The sequence below is a fragment of the Mya arenaria genome, chromosome 6 (assembly GCF_026914265.1).
Source record: "Mya arenaria isolate MELC-2E11 chromosome 6, ASM2691426v1".
NCBI lineage: Eukaryota > Metazoa > Mollusca > Bivalvia > Myida > Myidae > Mya > Mya arenaria.
The window spans coordinates 74,125,449-74,152,779 of record NC_069127.1 but is presented as its reverse complement, the minus strand read 5'-3'; the positions used below and the strand labels follow the sequence as shown (position 1 = coordinate 74,152,779).

The following is a 27,331-nucleotide window of genomic DNA, read 5'->3' as shown; positions in this document are numbered from 1 at the left end:
GCCCCAACGATCATCACATCATAGTGCGGTCTGGTACAGTAAATAACCATGCTCAGGTTACATGCAAGCCGAGTAACTGTGTATCATCACAAGTAACTGTGTATCATCACACTAGTAACTGTGTATCATCACAAGTAACTGTGTATCATCACAAGTAACTGTGTATCATCACGTTTATATGGAAATGTTATTCCCGCATGGAAACAAGAAGTGTCAGAAGACAAACACCTAAAGCCATGGAATTGTATGAACAACGTAGTAAAGAACTGTTTGGCAAATATAACAGATCTGTAAGAGCTTTAAAAGAATATATCTCAGGAAATAGTGGCCTGTCCATTAACAGTACAATTTCTGTACTAAATAAGTGTAAAGAACAATGTAAAGGGTTACATCAAGGTGTACAAACTGCATACGCCGTCTACATGAAATATTTAGAAGGAGTAAAGATAGAAGAGAGTGAAAGAGAAATTACAAGATTGGACAATTCATTTGTTGATGTCGAACAGAGGGTCCATGAGTATTTGGGAACAATAAAGAAAATCAAATCAGAAAAGATTGACACTATGTCACAGTGTCCCAGTGATTCTTCAACTCATAGTTTAGTGGCTCAGAAAACTGCCCAAGAGGCAGCTAAGGTGCATGTTGAATTTGCTGAAAAAGAGATAGAATTAAAGAAAAAACAAGCAAACATTGATGCCGATTTGGAACTTTTAAAACTGAAACGAGAAGCAGCGGCACTCGCCACGGAGGCAAGTGAACTAACCAATCTGATGTTTGGTTCTCAGCAGGGTTCAGTTACGGATTTTCAAATCAATGAAGAAGATCCTACTTCTAAAGTTCGTAACTATCTCAACAGTCAAATGGGTGATAACATTCTCCATACGTCCAAGAAAGAAACACCGAACACTGAATCTAACGCCACAGCACAGTTTCTCTTAAGGAAGGATCTGATCTTGTCGAGGTTGACCACTTTCAACGACTCCTGTGAGAACTACCAAGCCTGGAAAGCAAGTTTTCAGTCAGTCAGCAATGAGATGGCTGTTAATAGCAGGGAGGAGGTTGATTTGTTAATAAAATACTTAGGTTCTGTTTCCAAGAAACATGCAATAAGCCTTAGAACAGCGTACCTGCACGACTCAGATGAGGCATTAAGTCAAATCTGGCTACGATTAGACGAAAGATTCGGAGCTCCTGAAAGTTTGCTTAATTCCCTGACAAATAGACTGCACTCTTTTCCAAGTTTAACAAATAAAGAAAGAGCCAAGTTGTATGACTTATCAGACCTCTTACAAGAGATCGAAGGACTTATGTCAAACCCAAAGTACGACAAGACCCTGTCTTACTTTGATTCTTCAATTGGAGTCAACCCTGTGGTGAACAAACTTCCTCACAGCCTACAGCAAAAATGGATCACTCACGCATCAACATATAAAGAAAACCATTCTGTACCATTCCCGCCATTTCACTTTTTCGTGAGCTTTGTGAAAAAGTTCAGTGTAATATACAATGACCCGAGTTTCATCTACGAAACCCAGAAGGCGAAGGAACCAAGTCAACATAGGACTCGTGATACCCTGTATCAGAGAGCAACAACCAATGGTCGCGTAGCAGCCGCTGAAACAGGAATTCAGGATGATAGTGAATCTAGTGTGTCGCGTAATAAGTGTTTAATGCATAATGGTGCTCCGCATTCTCTTGCAGATTGCAAAAAAATCAAGTGTATGTCTGAAGAAGAAAAGCAAAAGTTTCTGTTTGAAAATAAATTGTGTTATCAGTGTTATTCTGGAGATCATCAGGCCCGTAATTGTAAAGATTCACAGAAGCAGCATGGTGGGGAGAGACAGTATTCATCTGCCGGGAGAAATGACAGACAATCCACAGATCAAAAGCAGAAAGTTGCTAGTAAATGTACTGAAATTTGTGGTGATGATATTGTTGGAAAATCTTGTGCTAAGATAATGCTTGTACATGTTTACACTAAAGATAATCCAGATAATTATGTTCAATGTTATGCTACTGTTGATGAGCAAAGTAATAGGTGTCTAGCAAAACCAGAATTGTTTCAGTTACTTAATATAACTGGAAAATCTGTTGAATATACAATGTCTTCATGTAATGGTATTTCTGTCAAATCTGGTCGAGAATTAGACAATTTGGTTGTTGAATCTATTGACAGAAGTGTACAGTTTGATCTTCCCACTGTTATAGAATGTCAGGACATACCTAGTGATAGGAATGAAATTCCTATCCCGAGTGTGGCAGCCAATCACCCACATTTGTCAGATATAGCTCATTTAATCCCAGAAATAGATAGCAATGCAAACATGCTGTTATTGCTTGGCCGAGACATCACAGACATACATCACGTCTTAGATCAACGCTTAGGACCGAAAGGCTCCCCTTTTGCACAGCGTCTGCCCCTTGGTTGGGTTGTAATAGGCGAAGTCTGCTTAGGAAATGCTCACATAGTCCCAGATGTCAATGTTAAGAAAACATATGTTGTGGGTGACGGGCGAGCCTCGCTTCTTCCGCCATGTAATAGCAAAATACATGTGTCCGAATCTAAGGACGAGTTTGTGTCTGAGTGCAGCTCCACGTATGTAATAGACAATGGTAGATATACTCTGTTTAGACCATGTACATTGAATGTTGATCGTAATCACGTGCCAGCATATGATTACGATTTCGTGTTCACTCTTGATGTCCGTCATGATGACAAAGCGTCTATGTCAGTAGATGACCGTAATTTCCTGTCCATTATGGACAAAGAGTTTGTCCTTGATTTAAATGATAGGTGGTCAGCCCCCCTTCCCTTCAAAACACCTAGGCCTAGACTCCCTAACAACAGATCCCAAGCTCTTCTTAGGGTTAAAAGTCTTCAGACTAACTTGAGTAAACACCCCCTTAAAAGACAACATTTTGTTGATTTCATGGGCAATTTGCTTGCAAATGGTCATGCTGGAAAAGCACCTGAGTTAGACAATGCTACAGAATGCTGGTATTTACCCATCTTCGGGGTCTATCACCCGAAAAAGCCTGATAAGATAAGGGTGGTCTTTGACTCGGCAGTACAATATGAGGGGGTTTCATTGAATTCAGTAATTCTGCAAGGCCCTGATTTGACCAATAGTCTTCTCGGTGTTCTCCTTAGATTTAGGTGTGAGTTAGTTGCAGTCTCGGTAGACGTAGAACAAATGTTTTACTGTTTCGGTGTTCATGAGAATGATAGAAATTACTTGAGATTCTTTTGGCATGAGGATAACGACACTTCAAAGCCTCTTATAGAGTATCGTATGAGAAAGCATGTATTCGGCAACAGTCCGTCCCCGGCTATAGCTACCTATGGGTTAAGAAAGGCCGTAGAGAAATCTGATAGCGATGTAGTTCAGTTTGTAGAGAGAGATTTCTATGTAGATGATGGGTTGAGGTCATGTAGTACTGTCTCAGAGGCAACTGGTTTGCTTCAACGCACTCAGTCAAGCTTAGCTAAATCTGGCATTCGTCTTCATAAGATTGCGTCTAATGCACCTGACGTCATGAAAAACTTCTCAAAGGAGGACTTGGCTTCGGATTTGAACCAGGTTGATTTTGACCTAGATAGTCTCCCTACTCAGCGCAGTTTAGGGTTAGTATGGGATTTGAACCATGATTGCTTTTTATTCCCAAGTCAGGTACAAGATAAACCGTTGTCAAAAAGGGGTATTTTGTCAACTATTAATAGCATTTTTGACCCTATTGGTTTCTTGGCTCCTTTTATTCTAGAAGGTAGATTGATACTGAGGGACGTAGTATCCAGTGATGTAGGTTGGGATGAACCATTAACCCCTGAAGTTGAAACCAAATGGTATCGTTGGCTCAACAGTATGAATGATCTGGAGTGTGTTAGAGTACCTAGGTCACTTTTCACAGTGTCTTTGTCTGATATGCGAGAACTTGAGTTGCAAATATTCTCAGACGCTTCAGAAAAAGCAATTTCTGCAGTAGCGTATGTCGTTGGTTATATTGACGACCATTCTAAAATGTCAAGTTTTGTTCTTGGAAAAGCTAAAGTAGCGCCCTCAAAGAGTCACACAATTCCTCGCCTAGAGCTCTGTGCTGCTGTCTTAGCGACAGAGATTTGAATGTTAGTTACAGAAAACCTAGGGGTTAAGTTTGATAAAGTACGGTTTTACACCGATAGCAAAGTTGTGTTGGGGTACATTAACAATCAATCTCGTAGATTTTATACTTACGTTAGCAATAGATTCGACAGGTTAGCTCCCCTCAACAGTGGAATCACATTCCTTCGGACAAAAACCCAGCAGACATTGGATGTCGTGATGCAAGTCCTGCTCAGCTTAATGATAGCATTTGGCTTTTAGGTCCAAAATTTCTAAATGTACAAGGCGAACCTTTACCAGAGTTTTATCCACTTGTCAACCCCCAGTCAGACTCTGAAGTTAGAGGTACTAGTATAGTTGCCATGACAACCAAAGTTATGGAAGAAAGTTGTTTAGGGGCATGTAGATTTGAGCATTTTTCTTCATGGACCAAGTTAGTGTTGGCGATAGGTTTTCTTGTACACATTGTGTTGTCGTTTAAAAAACTTGTTCAGTGTAGAGGTTGGCATAGTTGTTCAGGCATTCGTTCTTTAGAGATCAATTCTAGAGCTACCATAGTTATACTTAGAGAAGTACAGCTTGTAAGTTTCAAGTCAGAAATAGATTGCTTGAGGTCAGAAAGCTCAATTAGTGCTAACAGTAAGTTGCTACAGTTGGATCCGTTTCTTGACGATATGGGGTTACTCCGGGTAGGTGGTCGTCTAGGTCAGAGTAGTTTACCCTTAGCAGAAAAAACATCCCGTTATTTTGTCTGCTACTGGTCATGTTACAAAATTAGTCATTAGGCATTTTCATGAGTCGGTATATCACCAAGGACGTTTGTTTACTGAGGGTGCAGTTAGACAGGCCGGTTATTGGATTATAGGTGGTAAACGGGCTATCTCTTCACTCATTTTTAACTGTGTGACATGCAAGAAACTCAGGGGTAGGTTTGAAACCCAAAAAATGTCAGATTTGCCAGCAGAGAGAACAGAGCCGAGCTCCGCTTTTTCTAATGTAGGGGTTGACGTCTTTGGCACTTGGCAGGTTGTTTCTCGTAGAACACGTAGTTCACAGGCCACATCAAAACGTTGGGCAGTGCTTTTCACGTGTCTGTCTATACGCGCTGTACATATTGAGGTAGTGGATGAAATGTCTTCTTCTGCATTTGTAAATGCACTCCGTCGTTTCATTGCGATTCGCGGAAAGGTCAAGATTTTTCGGTCTGACAGGGGTTCAAATTTTGTCAAAAGCACATGTGAGGATAAATATTGAATTTAGAGTTATACCAGTATTAATATGTATGATAATATTGTATGTTCGATAATATTGTTAAAACTTTCAGTTTATGGTTCCACAGGATTGTTTTTTAATGTTATCGTTTGTTCAGTTAAATTGATTTTGTTGAAAATTGTTTTGTATCTATACAAGCAAGTATAGTGTAACTTTACCTATATTAATTTTGAAGACCACTTCCTTGTAAAGACCAGTTGTTATATAAAGATTGTATTTTTATTTTTTGGTTTTCTGTTTTTTCAAGTCCAGGTTAACTTTATAGTACATTTTTGAGGAAAATTATTGTTTTAGTTGCTTAAGTGATATCTTCGATATCAGGTGGGGAGTGTTGTGTCCGCTAGTGGGAGGTAATTCTTGATAGTATTTTCATTGATCTTTGCGCTCAAACGTTTGGGTAATTGTTTAACTTTCCGCTGCTCTGTCTCCCGCCTTTTCATTGGTGACGTATACTGAAAATGGTGGCTGAATGATAAATCTTTCGTTCCTTTATATTCGGCTCCATGGGATGCATGGTGTAAGTTTTTGCAGTATATAATAATTATTCATGTTCTTTGATAGTTTGGCCACTTTATTTTGAAAGCAAAGGCTCTTCTAGCCCATATTTTGTTATTTTAATTTTTGTGTTAATTCGTACTTAAACATGTTCGTACCTTGGTCAATTTCGTCCGTAGGCCTTTAATTTTTGGTCCTTTCTTGTATTTTGGGTTTTTTGTTTTTTTTATGTAAAACTATTTAAATTCAATATGTGTAAAAGCCAGAAATAATGTTGAGAATGTGTTTTGTTAGTAGATTTCATTTTTTGTATTTTCAGTTATTTACCACAAATAAATCGACAGACCATTGGGCAGTTGACTTTGTTCTTTGTTGTTTACTGATGGTATTGTCATTGGTTCTACTCGCTGGCCCCAACGATCATCACATCATAGTGCGGTCCGGTACAATGATAATAATATCTCCTTTCATACTTTGTAGGTTTTTAATTTTTTTTTACGAAAGTCGAATTTTATAGATTTCAGCTCAGAAATTGCATTCAAACGCAGTAGCTCTACAAAAATATGACTAGTTTAATATCCTACAAATATTAAATATTCGAAATATTCGAAATATTCTACACTTTTGCAACAACAACAATGTATTGTGGCTCTTGGTGATTGCTTCTAAGAAAGTTACTAGAAGCCAGGAAGTGGACTTTAGTCACTACTTCTTGAATATCTGTTTCATTTGCAAACAAATCACCAAGAAGCCAGACGACATTCAAAGTACGTTTCAACAAATTTGAACAGATATCCTTCGTAAAATATGTTCAACCTGTTAACACACCAACACATGTTCCAACAGATTGTACCAAAAACTTAACAAGATCGCTAAAGAGCGAACATCAACGCTCATATGTTCTTTCTAGTCAATATTGTAGGGGGAGGGGGGTCGGTATCTTGTATTTCTTTCATTGGTAAGAAGGTATGTTGTACTCTGTTATGGCCCATAAGGCATATAATACAAAATCGCAAACATAGTTTGAAAGCACACAGATGTACCTTTATAAAGTCTCTTGAACTCTAGTATTTAGATTCATGCACTACTACAGTCTGCTTCTTTGCTAGAAGTTTGTTCAAGTGGTCAAAATGAAACATTAAGGGCTGTCCATGACATATATCAGAAGCATATGATAACCAAATATGAGAGTGGAACTATTTACAACATTTAAGCCGCTGTTTCCAAACATCGGATTAGAACAAATCGGATTGTTCTGGTAAACAAAAACGTTTCTTGATTAAACATCATTAATAATATTCCTTTGGGCAGAAGAAATCACAATGTTGTCTATGCGCAGACATCGTTAGTTTCCCTAGATTGTTGTTCACGACATGCTGTACTTCAAATAGCAATGATAGGACTTTTTGAGTAACTTTCAACACGAGAAAGTGTTCTTGCTATGTACTTCTGTGAGTCGGCTATGGCATAATGACGTAATTTGGACATTTAAATAACCATCTTACAATATATGAAAGATGAACCGTATCAGAAAATAAAACATCGTCACCGGGAGTAAAAATTACACTGGTTATTTTGAACTCCTAAAACAATCATATGCTTATTTTTTTGAATTTATTACCTTCTTGGATGCTTCCTCATCTAGGCCCCCTCTCTTCTGCAGCTCAGTGAGTATTACGCCGGGGGGGGGGGGCTGTGGGAAAACGTGTGAATTAGTTATTATGTACCACTTTAAAAGTCGTTGCAATTGATATGATACTCTGTATGTTGCATATCCCACTTGTTTTTGCCACCATCGATTAATTGACTCTTTTATAGCCATATTAAGTGACAAGGATAGATACATTGAATAACAAAAGTAATCTCTGTTGGATTGGGCTGTTCATTCACTGAAATAAAAGATGTAGCATTGCCAACGCCCTTAAAATCACTAAACAATGTAAGATTACACCAAATGACCATGATATACAGAACTACAATGTGGACGTAGTCACATTTAATAACAGCAAATGAACATGATATACAAAAAACTGCAATGTGGACGTAGTCACTTTTAATGGCACCAAATCATCATGATACAAAGAATTGCAACGTTAACGTAGACATGTTGAATGACGCAGAATGACAATGATATAAAAACCTGCAATATAAATGAAGTCACATTAAATGACATCAAATGACCATGATACAAATAACTACAATGTGGACGTTATCACATTAAATAACACCAAATGACCATGCTATAAATAAACTGCAATGTGAACGTAGTCACATTAAATGGCACCAAATTAGCATTATATAAAACTGCAATGTGGACGAAGTTTTATTAAATGACACCATATGACCATGACATATTCAACTACAATGTGGACGTAGTCACATGTCACCTTAGATGACATCACATGATCATGATATAAAGAACTACAATGTGGACGAAGTCTCATTAAATGACACCATATGACCATGCTATAAATATCTTAAATGGGGACGTAGTCACTTTAATTGATACCAAATGGCCATTAAATAAAGAATACAATGTGGACGTAGTCACATTAGATGACATTAAATGGCCATTGGAAAAAGAACACAACAGTGGGCGTAGTTAAATTAAATGACTCCAAAAGACTACTAAAGACGTCATAATACTTACTTTGCACAGTTCACTCTTACTTGTTTAGGGGCGAGCTATGAAAAAAAAGCAAGTTACTATAATACCTAACTACAGGGACAATCTCAATAACCTAGCCTAACGACGAATTTGTAAGAGGCACAAGTTTAAATCTTATAGTTATTGAACGAGCAACACACTACCCCACAAATCAACAAACACAAGTTTCATATGGTTTACATTAAACCATGTGTGTAAATAAATGTCAGGGTAATAGCCTGAACAAGCCTGAATAGCAGGTTTATATTTGAATGTACCTGCTGTGAACGAAAAAGTTGCACTTGAATATCACACTTAAATAAAATGAATATTTACAATTATAAGAACACTTAAAACTCACAAAATAAAATAAACAACAATAAAACAGCATGTCTTAAATAGTCTTTGATAGTATCTACTATCGAAAAAGACCAAAATGAATAAAAAGCTGTAATCTGATGTAGTAATAATCATACAGTCCTAACGCTACACATCTTGTAATTAGTTTACTAGAGTATTGATAATCATACTGACCTTACGGCACACATCTTGTAAACTGTTTACTGGAGTATTGATAACCATACTGTCTTTATGTTACACATCTTGTAAACTGTTAACTGGAGTATTGATAATCAAACTTACCCAACGGCACACATCTTGTCAACTGTTTACAGGAGTATTGATAAACAACTCACCCAACGGCACACATCTTGTAAACTGTTTACTGGAGTATTGATAATCAAACTCACCTTACGTTACACATCTTGTAAACTGTTTACAGGAGTATTGATAATCTAATCACCTTACGGCACACATCTTGTAAACTGTTTACAGGAGTATTGATAATCAAACTCACCTAACGCCACACATCTTGTAAACTGATTACAGGAGTATTGATAAACGCACTGACCCAATTTCTACACATCTTGTAAGCTGTTTACTGGAGTATTGATAATCATACTGACCTTACGGCACACATCTTGTAAACTGTGTACTGGAGTATTGATAACCATTCTGACCTTATGTTACACATCTTGTAAACTGTTTACTGGAGTATTGCTAATCAACTCACCCAACGGCACACATCTTGTAAACTGTTTACTGGAGTTTTGATAATCAAACTCACCTTACGGCAAACATCTTGTAAACTGTTTACAGGAGTATTGATAATCAAATCACATTACGGCACACATCTTGTAAACTGTTTACAGGAGTATTGATAATCAAACCTACCTAACGCCACACATCTTGTTAACTGATTACAGGAGTATTGATAAACGTACTGACCCAATTTCTGCACATCTTGTAAGCTGTTTACTGGAGTATTGATAATCATACTGACCTAACGCTACACATCTTGTAAACTGTTTACTGGAGTATTGATAATCAAACTTACCCAACGGCACACATCGTGTAAACTGTTTACAGGAGTATTGATAATCATATTCACCTAACGCCACACATCTTGTAAGCTGTTTACTGGAGTATTGATAATCATACTGACCTAACGTTACACATCTTTTGAACTGTGTACTGGACTATTGATGATCATACTGACCTAACGTTACACATCTTTTGAACTGTGTACTGGAGTATTGATAATCATATTCACCTAACGCCACACATCTTGTAACGCTACACATCTTGTAAACTGACTGGAGTATTGATAATCATATTCACCTAACGCCACACATCTTGTAAGCTGTTTACTGGAGTATTGATAATCATACTGACCTAACGCTACACATCTTGTAAACTGTTTACTGGAGCATTGATAATCATACTGACCTAACGCCACACATTGTGTAAACTGTTTACTGAAGTATTGATAATCATACTGACCTAACGCTACACATCTTGTAAACTGTTTACTGGAGTATTATTAACCATACTGACCTAACGCTTCACATCTTGTAAGCTGTTTACCGGAGTATTGATCACTACACATCTTGTAAACTGATTACAGGGTTATTGATATCTATACACACCTAACGCTACAAATCTTATAACCTATTTACCGTGGTATTGATAATCATACTCACCTAACGCCATACATCTTGTTAATTGTTTACCGGAGTATTGATAATCATACTCACCTTACACTAGTGTTCGAAAATCGGACTCCATTTGCTATCGATAATCGAATCGAATCGGACCAAGCATTTCGATTTAGTATCGGACAAAAATCGAAAGTTCATAATATCAGTAGGGAATACATTATTTATACATAGTATCACGAGCATTTAAGTGGTTAAACCTGGATTCAGTACTTGTGACGCTATAGACATGCTTTTTGCAACAGAAAGTAAATTTCCATAACCCTATTCTGTCTTTTAACAACTAAACGAAGAAAAACATTACAACACAACACATACTTAATAATTGCACATTAACTGCAAAATGATGCACACTGGAACATGTAAGTTATATTAATATTTTATCCATGTAAATGCATATTAAATTTTAGTGAACTTGTTAAATTTAACATTTCATTAGAACATCTTAATTTCATAAAACTTTCAAAAACAAAATAATTTAGTTAATTACAAGCAAAATGCATCGAGCCGGGATCCCCGTTATTCCCACGAAAGACCGGACCCACTACATCATCGAGATAGGTTATTGAAAAATGTTTAATGAAATATATACACAATTAAGATTAATTTGGGGAGAGGTTGTAAGTTTTTAAGCAAAAGTGTTTACATTCACCGCATTTGTGTAAGAGAGTGACATCCCTTGTTTAAATGAACTCAACGAAAATTTACCTGAAAGAAAATTTACATTTCGACTTTTACCGCAAAACAAAAAAAATCGTAGATACCGGGAGTAACATTAGCGACATCTATTTTGAACAACCACTATCGATTGTCGCCGACATAGCATTGTCAGCGACGATTTATCGATTGTACTCGATAATCGTTTCATTACTTCCTAACACCATACATCTTGTAAACTGTTTACCAAAGAATTGATAATCATACTGACAAAACGCTATACATCTTGTAAACTGTTAACTGGAGTATTATTAACCATACTGACCTAAAGCTACACATCTTGTAAACTTGTACTGGGGTATTGATAATCATATTCACCTAACGGTACACATCTTGTAAACTGTTTACTGGAGTATTGATAATCATATTCACCTAACGCTACACATCTTGTAAACTGTTTACTGGAGTATTGATAATCATACTGACCTAACAATGCACATCTTGTAAACTGTTTACAGAAGTATTGATAATCATACTGACTTATCAATACATGTCTTGTAAACTGTTTACTGGAGTAATGATAATCATACTCACCTAACGGTACACATCTTGAAAACTGATTACTGGAGTATTGATAATCATATTCACCTAACGCTACACATTTGTAAACTGTTTACTGGAGTATTGATAATCATACTGACCTAACAATACACATCTTGTAAACTGTTAACTGGAGTATTGATAATCATATTCACCTAACGGTACACATCTTGAAAACTGATTACTGGAGTATTGATAATCATATTCACCTAACGCTACACATTTGTAAACTGTTTACTGGAGTATTAATAATCATACTGACCTAACAGTTCACATCTTGTAAACTGTTTACTGGTGTATTGATAATCATACTGACCTAACGCCACACATCTTGTAAACTGTTTACTGCAGTATTGATAATCATACTGACCTAACGCTACACATCTTGTAATCTGTGTACTGGAGTATTGCTAAACGTACTGACCTAACGCTACACATCTTGTAAACTGTTTACTGGAGTATTGATAATCATACTGACCTAACGCTACATATCTTGTAGTGTACTGGAGTATTACTAAACGTACTGACCTAACGCTACACATCTTGTAAACTGTTTACTGGAGTATTGATAAACGTACTGAACTAACGCTTTACATCTTGTTAACTGTGTACTGGAGTATTTACCAGACCCACCCTGGGAGGAGTATTCATAAAATATGTCGCTCAATTCACATAGCTGGATCAATTCATATAGCTGAATTAATATACCTTAGAGATATTTTACACCAGAGAAATACAAATTTCGGTAGCATTATTCCAAATCTGCTTGATGTGCTTCCTCGCTATTTTTAAAAACTCTGATAAAAAATCTGAGAAAAACGAAGACAAATACAAGTGTCTTCGTATTAACAAGGAACGGCTGTTAACATTCACATCAAAGCTCATTACGCCATCATTAACTTCAACAGGATTCTATAACAACTAAGAAAGAGAATCATCAGTCGGGGTCAACAACATCGTCTTCCTACTAATTCTGCGACAGCCGCGAGTAATTCCGGACAGAATACTTCGTAATATCTCAATACGTTCACAGCGGATCATCAAGAAAATTTGAAACCACTTCATGCCAAATTAAGACCCCTCTCTGCCCAAATAACAGCCCCATAAAGTCTCCGAGATATTTTCAATACGCATGATTTCCGAACAATTTTCCACGCTGTAATTAATTGCGAAACGGAAATAGCATAGTTGGAAAACAAATAGGAACGTCCATCTGGACGCCATTTACGTTCCGGTAAACGCCCGCCAGACTAATTTGTCTTATTTACTTCCTTTTAAATCTTGGGATAATTTTGCTAGCTGAGCATAAAGCTATATGTTTTAGCTGTGTATTTTGTCTGGAGAAATATCAAATGTCACGACAAACTTGCGTGCATATCTTTAATTATTGCATTATTTTTCAATAACGTCAAATGTTTATCAATCATAGAAGCATTTTAATAGATATTAATTGCTTATTATTCTATATAATGTATCACGTATCAAGATAGATTATCTCTGGAATTGCATTGCTATATAAATCAAGATAACGAAGCATTGTAAAAGGAGCACTCATTATTAAAATAATAGCTTTAAACTGAAAATAAAACACAGGGAGAGCTGTGTGTGAACTACAATACAAGGACGCGGGAGGGTCCCGTAGCCCTATTAGTATTGTATGATGCGACCCAACAGCTATAGTTCCTCGTAGGCTTCTTACCTAACAACTGTAAGTGTCATGCAACTATCACATTTTTTATGTTTGAACATTTCATTATATTACCTTATACATCATATGATTGCATCTGTTAAATTGTATTAACTTATTATATGTTTTTTTCTTATATCATATGTTTGCATTTAATCATTAGTTAATCATGTTTTGTCTTTCTTATATCAATTGCTTTGCTATGTATGTGCATGTATTTTTGTTCTCTTTATTATAATTATGTATGTATCTCTTCAAGAGGAAATGAAGAACATATATAACTTCTCACGACCCATCAAAATGGACATCAGAGTCCAGTACTGGTTTCTTCAAAAGAAATGGACTCGAGCCTGACTTTTTAAGCTGTCAGCTTGCGTCAAAAGAAATTAGTTTAGACTTAAACTGAATGTTTTGCTTACCGAACACATCCCGTTGGCGCTGGAAACGTTGACTATATTACCCTGTGATTTGACCTGGTGTGGTACAGCCAGCATTGTCAGGTGGTAAATTAACCTGCAGAATAGTTCCAAACACAAACATAACAATATTTTAGAGATTAACATTGGTAATTGTTCTAGCCTTCGGTAGTTAAGTTTTCACGAGATACTTGATTAAGTTGTCAAAACGGCAAAACTGTGAGAGAGCAGCTTTAAAACTGCACATTCCAAATGTTGTAGACGACTTTAACTATTCAGCCATATTTTTAGCCATTTGTCATCGTGACCTCGTGAACGAAGAAGACACGAAGCGAGTTCTTAACGAGACAGTGAAACATTTTGGAGATCTAGATGTACTGGTGAGGACGTTGTGTATTATATTTTAATGGTACTAACTTTTGATTTTAGGTTTGTATTTGTTAGTTTTTTGGCAACTCAAATATGTTTGCAACCTATCAGCAGGTAGAATGACTCCTCTTTTTGTGTAAATATGTAATGTCAGTGTATTCGTAGGTTAAATTATCATTTTATTGATTACAACAAATGGAACATCAACACAAATCGAATTTTTATTAGTATTATCTAAAGACAAACAACAACAAATCATTGAAATTCTTACTGCGGCGCTCTTGTTTATATGGCCGATCGTTTTGCAGCGCTCCTTTTTATGTATGACACTGTTTAGACACATCAAGTTGACAGCGACCGACGGAGAGGAACTTAATTCATTTGATGAACATACTTCATTTGCACCGTGATTTTGTTCGGAATTGTATGCATTAATGATTGTGTCAGTAAGCAGAAATTATATTCTTCTTTCAGTTCTATAGATGCTTTCAGAAAAAAATATTTCATCAGCAGTTCAATTGCGATGGGAAAATGCAGTTGGGAAGTATTGAAAATACAACCCTACGAACGCTACGATTAGCCATAGCTGCTGGGTCGCAACTTCCAATAATATAATATAATATATATTCCACGGCCCCCTCACATGTCTTAGTAATTCACGCAAAACTTTCCTTGTGTGTTAATTTCAGTTTGAAGCTACTACTTCAATAATCTCCTTATACAATGCTTCGGTATCCTTATTTGTATAATAATGCCAGAAAGACTCTATCTGGATACGTGCTCGTATAGAATAATAAGCAATTACTATCTTTTAAAAACATTTCTATGATTGGTACACTTTATATGTTATTGTAAAATAATGCAATAATTGAAGATATGCACGCAAGCTTGTCGTGACATTTGATATTTCTCTAGACAAAATATAGAACTAAAACATATGGCATTATGCTCGGCTTGCGACAATACCACAAGATTTAAACGGAAGCAAATAAGACAAATAAGTCTGGCGGGCGTTAACCGGCACGTGAATGGCGTCCAGATTGGACGTTTCTATTTGTTGTCCAACTATGTTATTTCCTTTTCGCAATAAATTACAGCGAGGATAATTGTTTTGAAATCATACATATTGAAAATATCTCGGAGATTGTATTGGGCTGTTATTTGGGCCTAGAGGGGTCTCAATTTGGCATGAAGTGGTTTCAAATTTTCTTGATGATCTGCTGTGAACGTATTGAGATATTACGAAGTATTTTGTCCGGAATTACTCGCGGCTATTACAGAATTAGTAGGAAGTCGCTGTTGTTGACGTCGACTGATGATTTTCTTCATTAGTTGTTATAGAATCCTGTTGAAGTAAATGACAATGTAATGAGTTTTGATGTGACCGTTAATAGCCGTTCCTCGTAAATACGCTGACACTTGACATTTGTATTAATAATATTCGTTTTTCTCAGATTTCTGATCAGATTTTCGAAATATTGCAAGAAAGTATATCAAACAGGCGTGAAATAATTCTACCGGAATTCGTATTTCCCTGATTTAAATAACTTATGTTTGTTGACATTGCCGGAGAAGACATTTGAATCGGTAATATGTGAGCTGTGAAATAATAATAATCATAATATCAAATCAATTTGAATAAGGTTATGTCTTCTTATGAATATCTGGATTGTTAACAGTCAGACTGTCGTATTTTGGTAGGATAAGTCAAGAAAGATAAACCTCACAGTTAATGGTAACTGCGTAAGTGCATGGAAAAGACTACGCTGGAATGCAACTGTATTAAAATTGAGAATAAAACATAGAGAATCAACATGCCTATTTGATATAACATGTTAGTTTTTTGCAATATTACAAAAGCCATGGCTACAGTTTCTGATGGAATAAAAAAAAACAAATAAAAATATAGTTTACATTGTATGAGCTAGTTGTTTAACAAACAGAGCCAGAATCTGGTATTATGTTTGACTTTTTGGTGTCTTATTGAGCAGGTTTCATGACCAAAATTCCAAAATGATGTTTAGTTGATGTTTTTTGGCTTTCGACTAATATATTTTTTCGATGACAAATACTTGTAATGTTGTATGCCAAAAAGTTCCGCCAGCTGAAAATATTGCACTGTTTATTTCAGTTTCAAAATGTACTTGCATACTGCATTTCAAAGTTACAAGATGTGTAGCGCTTGGTCAGTATCAATACTCAAGTAACAGCTTACAAGATGTGTGCCGTTTGGTCAGTACGATTATCAATACTCCAGTAAACAGCTTACAAGATGCGTAGCGTTTGGTCAGTATGATTATCAATACTCCAGTAAACAGCTTACAAGATGCGTAGCGTTTGGTCAGTATGATTATCAATACTCCAGTAACAGCTTACAAGAAGCGAAGCGTTAGGTGAGTATGATTATCAATACTCAAGTAAACAGCTTACAAGATGTGTGGCGTTAGGTCAGTATGATTATCAATACTCCAGTAAACAGCTTACAAGATGCACAGCGTTTGGTTAGTATGATTATCAGTACTCCAGTAAACAGTTTACAAGATGTGTGGCGTTAGGTCAGTATGATTATCAATACTCCAGTAAACAGCTTATAAGATGCGTAGCGCTAGGTCAGTATGATTATCAATACTCCAGTAAACAGCTTATAAGATGCGTAGCGTTTAGTCAGTATGATTATCAATACTCCAGTAAACAGCTTACAAGATGCGTAGCGTTAGGTCAGTATGATTATCAATAATCCAGTAAACAGTTTACAAGATGCGTAGCGTTAGCTCAGTATGATTATCAATACTCCAGTAAACAGCTTACAAGATGTATAGCGTTAGGTGAGTATGATTATCAATAGTCCGGTAAACAGTTTACAAGCTGTGTAGCCTTAGGTCAGTATGATTATCTATACTCCAATAAACAATTTACAAGATGTGTGGCGTTAGGTCAGAATGATTTTCAATACTCCAGTAAACAGTTTACAAGATGTGTGGCGTTAGGTGAGTATGATTATCAATACTCCAGTAAATAGCTTACAAGATGCGTAGCGTTAGGTCAGTATGATTATCAATACTCCAGTAACAGCTTGCAAGAAGCGAAGCGTTAGGTGAGTATGATTATCAACACTCCGGTAACAGCTTACAAGAAGCGAAGCGTTTGGTCAGTATGATTATCAATACCCCAGTTAACAGCTTACAAGATGTGTGGCGTTTGGTCAGTATGATTATCAATACTCCAGTAAACAGCTTACAAGATGCGTAGCTGTGGGTCAGTATGGTTATCAGTACTCCAGTAAACAGTTTACAAGATGTGTGGCGTTAGGTCAGTATGATTATCAATACTCCAGCAAACAGTTTACAAGATGTGTGGCATTAGGTGAGTATGATTATCAATACTCCAGTAACAGCTTGCAAGAAGCGTAGCGTTAGGTCAGTATGATTATCAACACTCCGGTAACAGCTTACAAGAAGCGTGTGGATCGTCGTTAAATCCTCGGCTATGCTATAGAGATTGTCCATATAGTTTTTATGGTATAATCGTAACTTGTTTTTCATTTTTTTTCAAACATCGCCCCAAAACACGTGAGAGTGAATTGTGTGAAGTAAGTATTTTTACGTCCCCAGTAATCTTTAGGTGCCATTTAATCTTACTATTCCTGCTGTGTAGACACTGTTGTTCATTTTTCAATGACCGTTTAATGACATCTTATGTGACTACGTTCACACTGTAGTTCTTTATTCCAGGGTCATTTGCTTAAATCTAACATTATATGGTGATTCTAGAGGCATTGACCATTTTAGTAAATGGACAATCTCAATCAAACAGAGATTACTTTTATACACCACTGTGTTTATCAGTGTTACTAAATACGGCTTTACTAGGGTCAATCAGACAACGGTGGCAAAAACAAGTGCGATATGCAACATTCAAAGTATCATATCAATTTCGGTGACGTTTAAATTGTTACATACTAACACATTCACACGTTTTTCCTTTTCCCCGTCGTTACCATTACTGAGCTGCAGAAGAGAGGAGGACTGGACGAGGAAGCATACAATAAGGTGATGAATACAAAGGATTAGAATATGATAGGTGTTGTTTTACTCCCGGTGACGAAATTCTATTTTCTGATACCGTTGCCTTTAATATATGGTTAGATGGTCGTTTAAATGTCAAAATCACACCATTATGTATAAGCATACTCAAAGAGTTATATAACACGAAACACTTCCTCGTGTTAAAAGACAATCGCTGTAAGTTACTTAAAAAGTCATGTTAATGCTGCTCGAAGTACAGCCGACTTGCTTCGAAACAAAAAACCTTGTTCAACAACATCTATAAAAAGGCATTGCAAAAGGTTATCTCGAAAACCACATTTTTCATTTACAATTTTAAACAGTATTTGGAAAACCATAGACTTTGAATTGTGCATCTGGGCCCGGTTCCATAAAGACCGTAAGACTTAAGACACGTGTTTGGTGTAAACTTCGTTGCGATAAAGATATCGTAAGGACGTTTATCGCATAGATTCTGCCCGTAACTTTACGGTTAAACTCGAGCACTCTTCAGCAGCGAATGTTTTACGACGAAGATATCTTATTGAAACGGTGCCCTGACCTTACAAATTAGCCATTCTCCTCAAATTTTATATGTGATTGACTTTTTTCGTATTTTCAGTCGTGATATATAACATGTCGGGAACAACAATCTAGGGAAACTAACGATGTCTGCGCGAAGACAACATTGTGATTTTTTCTGCCCAAAGGAATATTATTAATGATGTGTAATCAAGATACGTTTTTGTTTTCCAGAAAAGTCCCATTTGTTCTTGTCAGATGTGTGGATTCAACGGCTAAAATGTTGTGAATAGTTCCACTCTGATATGTGTGCATCGAATGCGTCTGAGATCTGTCATGGACTTCCTCTTATTTTGCTCCTTTGTGAATACGTAAGAACAATTTATAGCAAGTAAGCAGATTATAGCAATGAATTAAGCTAGATACAAAAGTACAAGAAACTTTATATAGAGAATAGTAGGTAAGTGCCATGGTAGAGGAAGTTTATCTGGCAATGCGGAGGAATTTATCGGGTGAGCCGATAAACACAGCCAGCATCGTCATTATGGAGTGATGAGACTTTATGGGCGAATGACTGGTGAGGTCGGTTGTTGGCGGACTATTGATAAGATACTGAAGCATTATTTGTGCCTTTTCTATGACATTTCAGAATAGAAAAAGGTCCGTTGTCGCGCACCTATGACCAGCTGACTGTACATAAACATCACGTTTTCTACTATCTTAATAAACTAAAATTAACACGGCACCTTGTTATTTGACCGATTTGTATGCAAGTGAAAGGATAAAAAAGTACATCTATATTTTCGATTTTCTGCAATCTACTTCATTGACCGATTTATATGCAAGTGACAGGATAAAAAATGTACATCTAAATTTTCGATTATCTGCAATCTACTTCATTGACCGATTTATATGCAAGTGACAGGATAAAAAAGTACAACTATATTTTCGATTATCTGCAATCTGCTTCATCGGCCTTTACCGAATACAACATACCTTCTAACGAATACTAGAAACACCAGAATTCCCTGCCAACCCCCCTTCTACTGATACGGAATTAATATGACGTGTTAATTTGCTTAGATAAGAATTCTGTAAACGAGTTAATGTCATAGGTTTCGTGTCGTTGGCGTCGGCGCCGTTGTGAAAAAGCTCAACCTTGCCAAGGCCGATAACTCTGAATTTAGTAATTGTCAAGTTATGCCCTTTGATAGTTTCAAGCCCTGGAAAAACTTCATGATGATATTCCGCCATTGACTAGAAAGAACAGATGAGCATAAGCGTTCGCTCATTGGCGCTCTGGTTCAGTTTTGTTACAATTTGTTGTAACATGTGTTGGTGTGTTAAGGAGTTGAGGACATTTTTACTGGGGAATATCGTATTAATTTTGTTTAAACTTAGTTTGAATTCAAGCAAAAAGTCTTTGACAATGTTAATAATTATGTTGTTTGCCAGAATATGTCAGCCTGTTAAAGTGACAATATCGTCTAGCTTTTTTGTAATGTTTTTGCCAATGACAAATATATTCAAAAAGTAGTGTCTTAAGTTCACTCGGCAAACCTCGGTTCCGCAAAACACCCTACGCTCGGGTTGGGATGAACCTATCCTACACTCTCGGCCATGGAAGATACTTATAATCATTGCTAAAGAATAAACTTTTTATGATAATTTTGCATTTCTTGCATCTTCATTTCCTTGAGCACTTCGAAAGAGACGCACGCGTTGGGTCGGCCGGGGCAGCCATAGGAAGTGGCGTCCGTGATCGCCTTCCTTGTCTCTGATAGTGAAACTTGGCTGGAGGAAATGAGTGGTGATCATTAGACAATGGACATGAGAAGGTGCGGGTGGAATGCATTTATTATCTTAGATTGGAGACTGAGGGTCGGGGTGGATTTAAACGTGGGGGATGAATACCATACACATATGTTATAAATATTTCAAGCAGCCGCAAATTCTTATTGTATAATATCAAGTACTGATGAAAGTGCTCATTTAAATCGTTCTCACCGACGTATATATATGTACGGAATTTCTAAATGATTGTAATACTTATAAATAATTTGTTATCATATTGTTTCTGCAAGGTAACTAAGGCATGGTCACGTGAAAAATAGTGACTAACATATACATGACATGGAGAGTGCGCAACCTCAAGGTTGATCATATGTTGTTGCTCACATTGATATTCTTGTCAAGTACAACATGAGTTAAGACTCGATTTAGTCGTTTGGTTTAAAGCAAAAAGTGCAGTTCTTGTCAGATTGTTATTTTTCATAGCCTTGGTAACATTTCCATCGTCTGCGTTGTAGAGATAACTCGAGACCCATTCAAAATAATCACATTGAACTTAGTAAATACATGTATGTAAGGCTGTTTCAAACTGCTTACGATACATGAAACTTGGTATACATGTTTACACAATTTACTATGGTAATGAACATAATTACTTCTTGCAAGTTCTATTACTTCTGCTAATTAAATGTTTGTTTTAGTTATGGATTTTGGTCGCTGTCACTCGTTTACGGTGCCTTTGTTGTGTAACTTTTTCCTATTGATCGCACGCGAACTTGAACATCTTGGACTGGCCTCTTTATAGCAAAACCCTATTAAATATAGCAATGCTTTAATGTTAAACTACAATGTTCAAAACTGTGCGCTTACTTCATTCCTAAAAAAATCGTTTGGTTTGTTTGCGTTGGCCGGTTACATGAATTAGACAGAATACAAAATGGCGACACCATTTCGATTGTTATCGTTATCGTTCCACACTAGTCTAATCGTACCAATGTGTTTGCACATCATTGCTCGTTTATCGTTTGAACCCCAGACGTTGTGAAAACCATTTTAACCTTATGGCGTTAATTAAGGTTAACCGTTCTGAAAGGGGCTTGCTTAGTTTAAATAAACTTTGAATTTGAACTTGAACTTGTTTAAATAAAACAGATTAGCCCTTTCAATAGCTCAATTAAACGAATAAATAGAACAACGCAAAAACATCTACCTTATAGTTGTTACAAATTACAGATATGATGACACATTTGGTCACAGAGGAAGGGAAACCCTGCAGATCAATGGACATTGACCAACTATCTATAAGGTAAACAATGCTATAAGGTCATGCACGTTTCTGTCATACTGGCCGGTGACGTAAGTTATCGGAACATTAATTGACAGTTCCGGCAAAGTTCAACCCGATTGTTTTGTTTAGGGTAAGCTTTTATCGTGGTTAGGTCAATTACTCCCGTTGGTTGACGTATAACAAAACATCCCCGTGCCCTTTTATCCGTTAACAAGGCCAACCCTTGTTTAGAATTTTCATTCCGCTCTTATTGGCAGAACTAAATCGATTTTAAACTGAAATCAATCTTGCATTAAGCGATATTTCAGGCGTTTTTAAATGAAACCGAGCAGACGGCAGGGGAAATGAAACCGAGCAGACGGCAGGGGAAAAAACAATCAACACCGAACGTGTTTTAAACCCGTTTAATGATATCAACGACGAGAGACACACGATTTCTCAGGACAACACAAACGTTCTAAGTTGGAATATCATTTAATATTGTGGTAAGATCGTGCAGACCCCCCCCCCCCCCCCCAACCCCCGCAGAAAACATCAACACCATGTTTCTTGTTAGCTTAGAGTGACAAAATGACTCTCTCTTACCAAGAAAGCATAGACGGACAAGATCCCCTTTGGACACCATCGGCGTCAGATATCCGTGAACGTAAGAAACACTTATAAATAATTATTCGTTAATATTTGTTTGATAGAAACAAGTAATGTTTTAGTTTTAGATACTATGAACACCATTACGAAAAGTATATACGCATGGCATCCGTCAATGTTATGAACATTCGTTCGCATCAAATATTATCTCTCAGTGGAATCAAAACATTGAAGACGGAAAAACAGTATCTAAAATTTCAAAACTAAAAAACACACACAATCTTTTTAAGGGACTCAACACACCAAATAACCATAGTAATCCTTTGATCACAGATGATGTCACAACAATAGGTAGTGGGCTCGAAAATTATGGTTACAAAACTTGATGTCACCAACAATAGGTAGAGGGATCGACCATTATGGTGAACACTTGATGTCACAACAATAGCTAGAGGGCGCGACCATTATGTTGAACACTTGATGTCACCAACAATAAGTAGAGGGCTCGACCATTATGGTGAACACTTGATGTCACAAAAAATAGGTAGAGGGCTAGACCATTATGGTGAACACTTGATGTCACAGCGATAGGTAGAGGGCTCTACCATTATGGTGAACACTTGATGTCACAGCGATAGGTAGAGGACTCAACCATTATGGTGAACACTTGATGTTACAGCGATAGGTAGAGGGCTCAACCATTATGGTAAACACTTGATGTCACAGCGATAGGTAAAGGGCGCGACCATCATGGTGAACACTTGATGTCACAACAATAGGTAGAGGGCTCAACCATTATGGTGAACACTTGATGTCACAACAATAGGTAGAGGGCTTAACCATTATGGTGAACACTTGATGTCACCAACAATAGGTAGAGGGCTCAACCATTATGGTGAACACTTGATGTCACAACAATAGGTAGAGGGCTTAACCATTATGGTGAACACTTGATGTTACAGCGATAGGTAGAGGGCTCAACCATTATGGTAAACACTTGATGTCACAGCGATAGGTAAAGGGCTCAACCATTATGGTGAACACTTGATGTCACAGTAATGGGTAGAGGGCTCGACCATCATGGTGAACACTTGATGTCACAACAATAGGTAGAGGGCTTAACCATTATGGTGAACACTTGATGTCACAGAGATAGGTAGAGGGCTCAACCATTATGGTGAACACTTGATGTCACAGTAATGGGTAGAGGACTCGACCATTATGGTGAACACTTGATGTCACCAACAATAAGTAGAGGGCTCGATCATTATGGTGAACACTTGATGTCACAACAGTAGGTAGAGGGCTCAACTATTATGGTGAACACTTGATGTCACAGTAATGGGTAGAGGGCTCAACCATTATGGTGAACACTAGATGTCACCAACAATAGGTAGAGGGCTCGATCATTATGGTGAACACTTAATGTCACAGCGATATGTAGAGGGCTCAACCATTATGGTGAACACTTGATGTCACAGTAATGGGTAAAGGGCTCAACCATTATGGTGAACACTCGATGTCACAGTAATGGGTAGAGGGCTCGACCATTATGGTGAACACTTGATGTCACCAACAATAGGTATAGGGCTCAACCATTATGGTGAACACTTGATGTCACAAAGATAGGTAGAGGGCTCAACATTATGGTGAACACTAGATGTCACAGCGATAGGTAGAGGGCTCAACCATTATGGTGAACACTAGATGTCACAGCGATAGGTAGAGGGCTCAACCATTATGGTGAACACTAGATGTCACAACAATAGGTAGAGAGCTCGACCATTATGTTGAAAACTTTATTCATTAATAACAACTGAGTGAAAATACACAACAAATGCATGAACTTAAACAATAAATTTTATTTAACGTTTTCCTTTTTATTTGCCTTTAAATTAAAGTTGTTGTTTTTTTCATGAAATAAATGCGCATGCTAGTTTAAGTGAAAATCGTTAATACTGTCGATACCTGCCATGAAGGTAGCACCCTCCGTTCGTGGCAAATTACTATTTTGATTTCTATATTGGAAAATATTTTATATTGAGTTTCTTAGTTTATTTTCTTCTAAAATTCCAACTAATTCAACGATTATTAAGTTTATAACTTCTTTGTTGCACATTTTTAAGAAGAAATATGTAAATTTGAATCAGGTAATATAAAAGTTAGAATACAAATCAATGTGTTTAATTACCCATTTTAGGAACTCTGACCAAAATGTCTCGTCGACTGTTTATATAAAAAAAAAAGAATTTGGCGCCACATAATAATCCAAAAACAGGTTTTTTAAAATTAAATTTCCCATGTCGCAAATGTTTTAGTACATTTCCATTTGTCGCAAACGTTTTTATAGAACTGACAAATGTGACGCACCTGCCGCACATAAAGTAAACTACCCCACAACATAATTTAATCACAAAATTGAACCAAAATTCAATGAATTCGACACCGTTGCAAACACTATTATTGGCATATAGACGTGAAAGAAAAATGAACAGAACAGCATGGTTATAGTTATGCTTATTGTGTGATACATTTTAGGGTGTTTAAATAAACATTGCCAACGTATTTTACGGACACGCCTCATACTTAACTAGATGTAAATGTCAGTGATTATTTCTATTTCAAATGTTTAAATTCGCTCGCAGATAAAAATATGTCCATGGTCATAATTATGACCCTCTAGATCGTATTGTTTTTTATGTCTCATGATCAGGCGGGGCTTATCGGCGGAGAAAATCAATTTGTCCCACATGGTGGCGTAGCTTGTAGGAACCACATTACCTCTGGTGGTCCTCCATTGGCCCGTACCCTCATCATATTGTCCGTTAATGAATAAGTCAGCATCTGTCGTAAAACACAATAGTTCTTTGTATTAAAAGTTTATTTTCGACTCTTGTCAGTTTATTGGACAAATTCGAGGAAAAAAATGTGTATTTATAACTCGTGATAACTCACAAACAAACAGAAAAAAGAATTGTATTCACCGTAGCTTTCAACGATAAGTTTCATATATTCATGTTTTTCTGGTGTCAAAATCTCCATCAATTCCCCGCAGTAAATTGTCCGACATGTATTTTCGGCAACGTCTGGAAGCATCACATCTTCAATAACTCTGAAAAAGATAATGTTAAAGCATGGAATCCTAACTACGGATTTTTTTTAAATCCTTATGAAAATTAAAAAAACACCTATATGTACGCACATATTGCTTGGTGAAAATAAAATGACGTCATTTCCGGGAGCCTTAGAGCATTGAAAATATCACATTCGTAATTGAGATACATGTTTTGTCATCAATTCGACTTTCCTTACGTTAGCGGGTAAGTCGTAGTTTTCCTTTAAATGCAATTTTTGAATTCAAATTGCTTAAAAGTCGGATAAGGAGGTAGAAAAAAACATCTAGAAATGTACTTACAGGTAGCTGAAAGTTTGCGTCCCGACCATTCCATACGTATACATCGCATCATAAGGGCACGGAACTGTAAGTGAAAAGAATATGCACACGAAAAAAGTAAATACTTTTACTAAGACCATTTCCTTTCTTGGCGGGGGATATTTATTAAAAAACAAACAAGCGGAATAGAGTTTAAAATAAATGCATTTTCCACAATTGTTTTGCCCATCCGATAACGGAGCGTCAGCGAAATATAAAGTAATGGTTGATCCTTCATCATAATCATTCTTGATTTGATTATTCAGTACAATCGAAACTACAGCGACAAGCCCAATTTCCGATAGAATGACGCCATCCCTTTTTGGAGGTGCAGGGTTCAAGGCCTACTACACACTAAAAGAGCAATACACGTTCGTCAACTCTTTGTTTCATTCGCCACAAATATATTTTGCTTGTTTTGCGCAATAAAACTTTACATGGCTTTATTGTACAGTCCAAAAACTTACCATCGCAGGTTAAGGCGAGGTTTGACCATGTGCCTTCCGGAAGGCATTCTGATTGGACGGTGTTGTGGATAGTTGTACTCTCACATGTCTGCACGATAGTTGACCCCGTGGTTAGCAGATTTCCTTGCATTATGACGTCAGCTTGAGCAGGTGGAATGACGCATTCTTAAAGGATATAGGGTCAATGATTTGTGTTTAGTAATAATTGTGTTCTTTAATAGTGAAGTACCATTTTTCTGTCTCTTGTTAGTATCTGCAGAGAAGCAAGCAAAAATGCAAGCAAGCAAGCCAGCCAGCCGACCAGCCACCCAGCAAGCAATCAAGTAAACAAGCCAGCAAGCAAGCAAGAAAACAAGCTAACAAGCCAGCCAACCAGCAAGCAAGCAAGCAAGACAGCAAACAAGTAAAAAGCCAGCCAGCCAGCAAGCAAGCAAGCCAACCAGCCGATCAGCCAGCCAACAAGCAAGAAAGCAAGCAAGCAAACAAGTAAGAAAGCCTGCCAGCAAGCAAGCAAGCAAGAAAGCCAGCCAGCAAACAAGCAAGACAGCAAAACAGCAAGTCATTAAGCCATACATCCAGCAATCAAGCAAGCCAACCAGCAAGCAAACAAGCAAAGAAGAAAGCAAGAAAACAAGCAAGCAAGCAAGCCAGCCAGCCAGCCGGCAAGCATGAAAGCAAGCGAGCAAGCAAGCAAACAAGTAAAAAAAGCCAACCAGCAAACAAGAAAGCAAGAAAGCCAGCAAGCAAATAAGCAAGTCAGCAAAACAACAAGCCAGCCTGCAAGCAAACCAACCAGCAAGCAAGCAAATCAACCAGCAGGCAAGGAAGAAAACAATCAAGCAAACAAACAAGCCAACCAGCAAGTATGCAAGCAAGAAAGCCAGCAAGCAGCCAAGTAA

At 37.1% G+C, this 27,331-nt stretch overlaps 1 protein-coding gene across 1 annotated transcript; it reads left to right on the top strand.

The window, feature by feature from the left end:
- Positions 1-422: 422 nt before the first annotated feature.
- LOC128238031 (uncharacterized) lies at positions 423-27,331 on the top strand. Its single transcript, XM_052953596.1, has 3 exons — positions 423-3,581; positions 26,683-26,902; positions 27,012-27,331. Exons 1-3 carry the CDS (start codon positions 423-425, stop codon positions 27,329-27,331), a joined length of 3,699 nt encoding a protein of 1,232 aa, XP_052809556.1.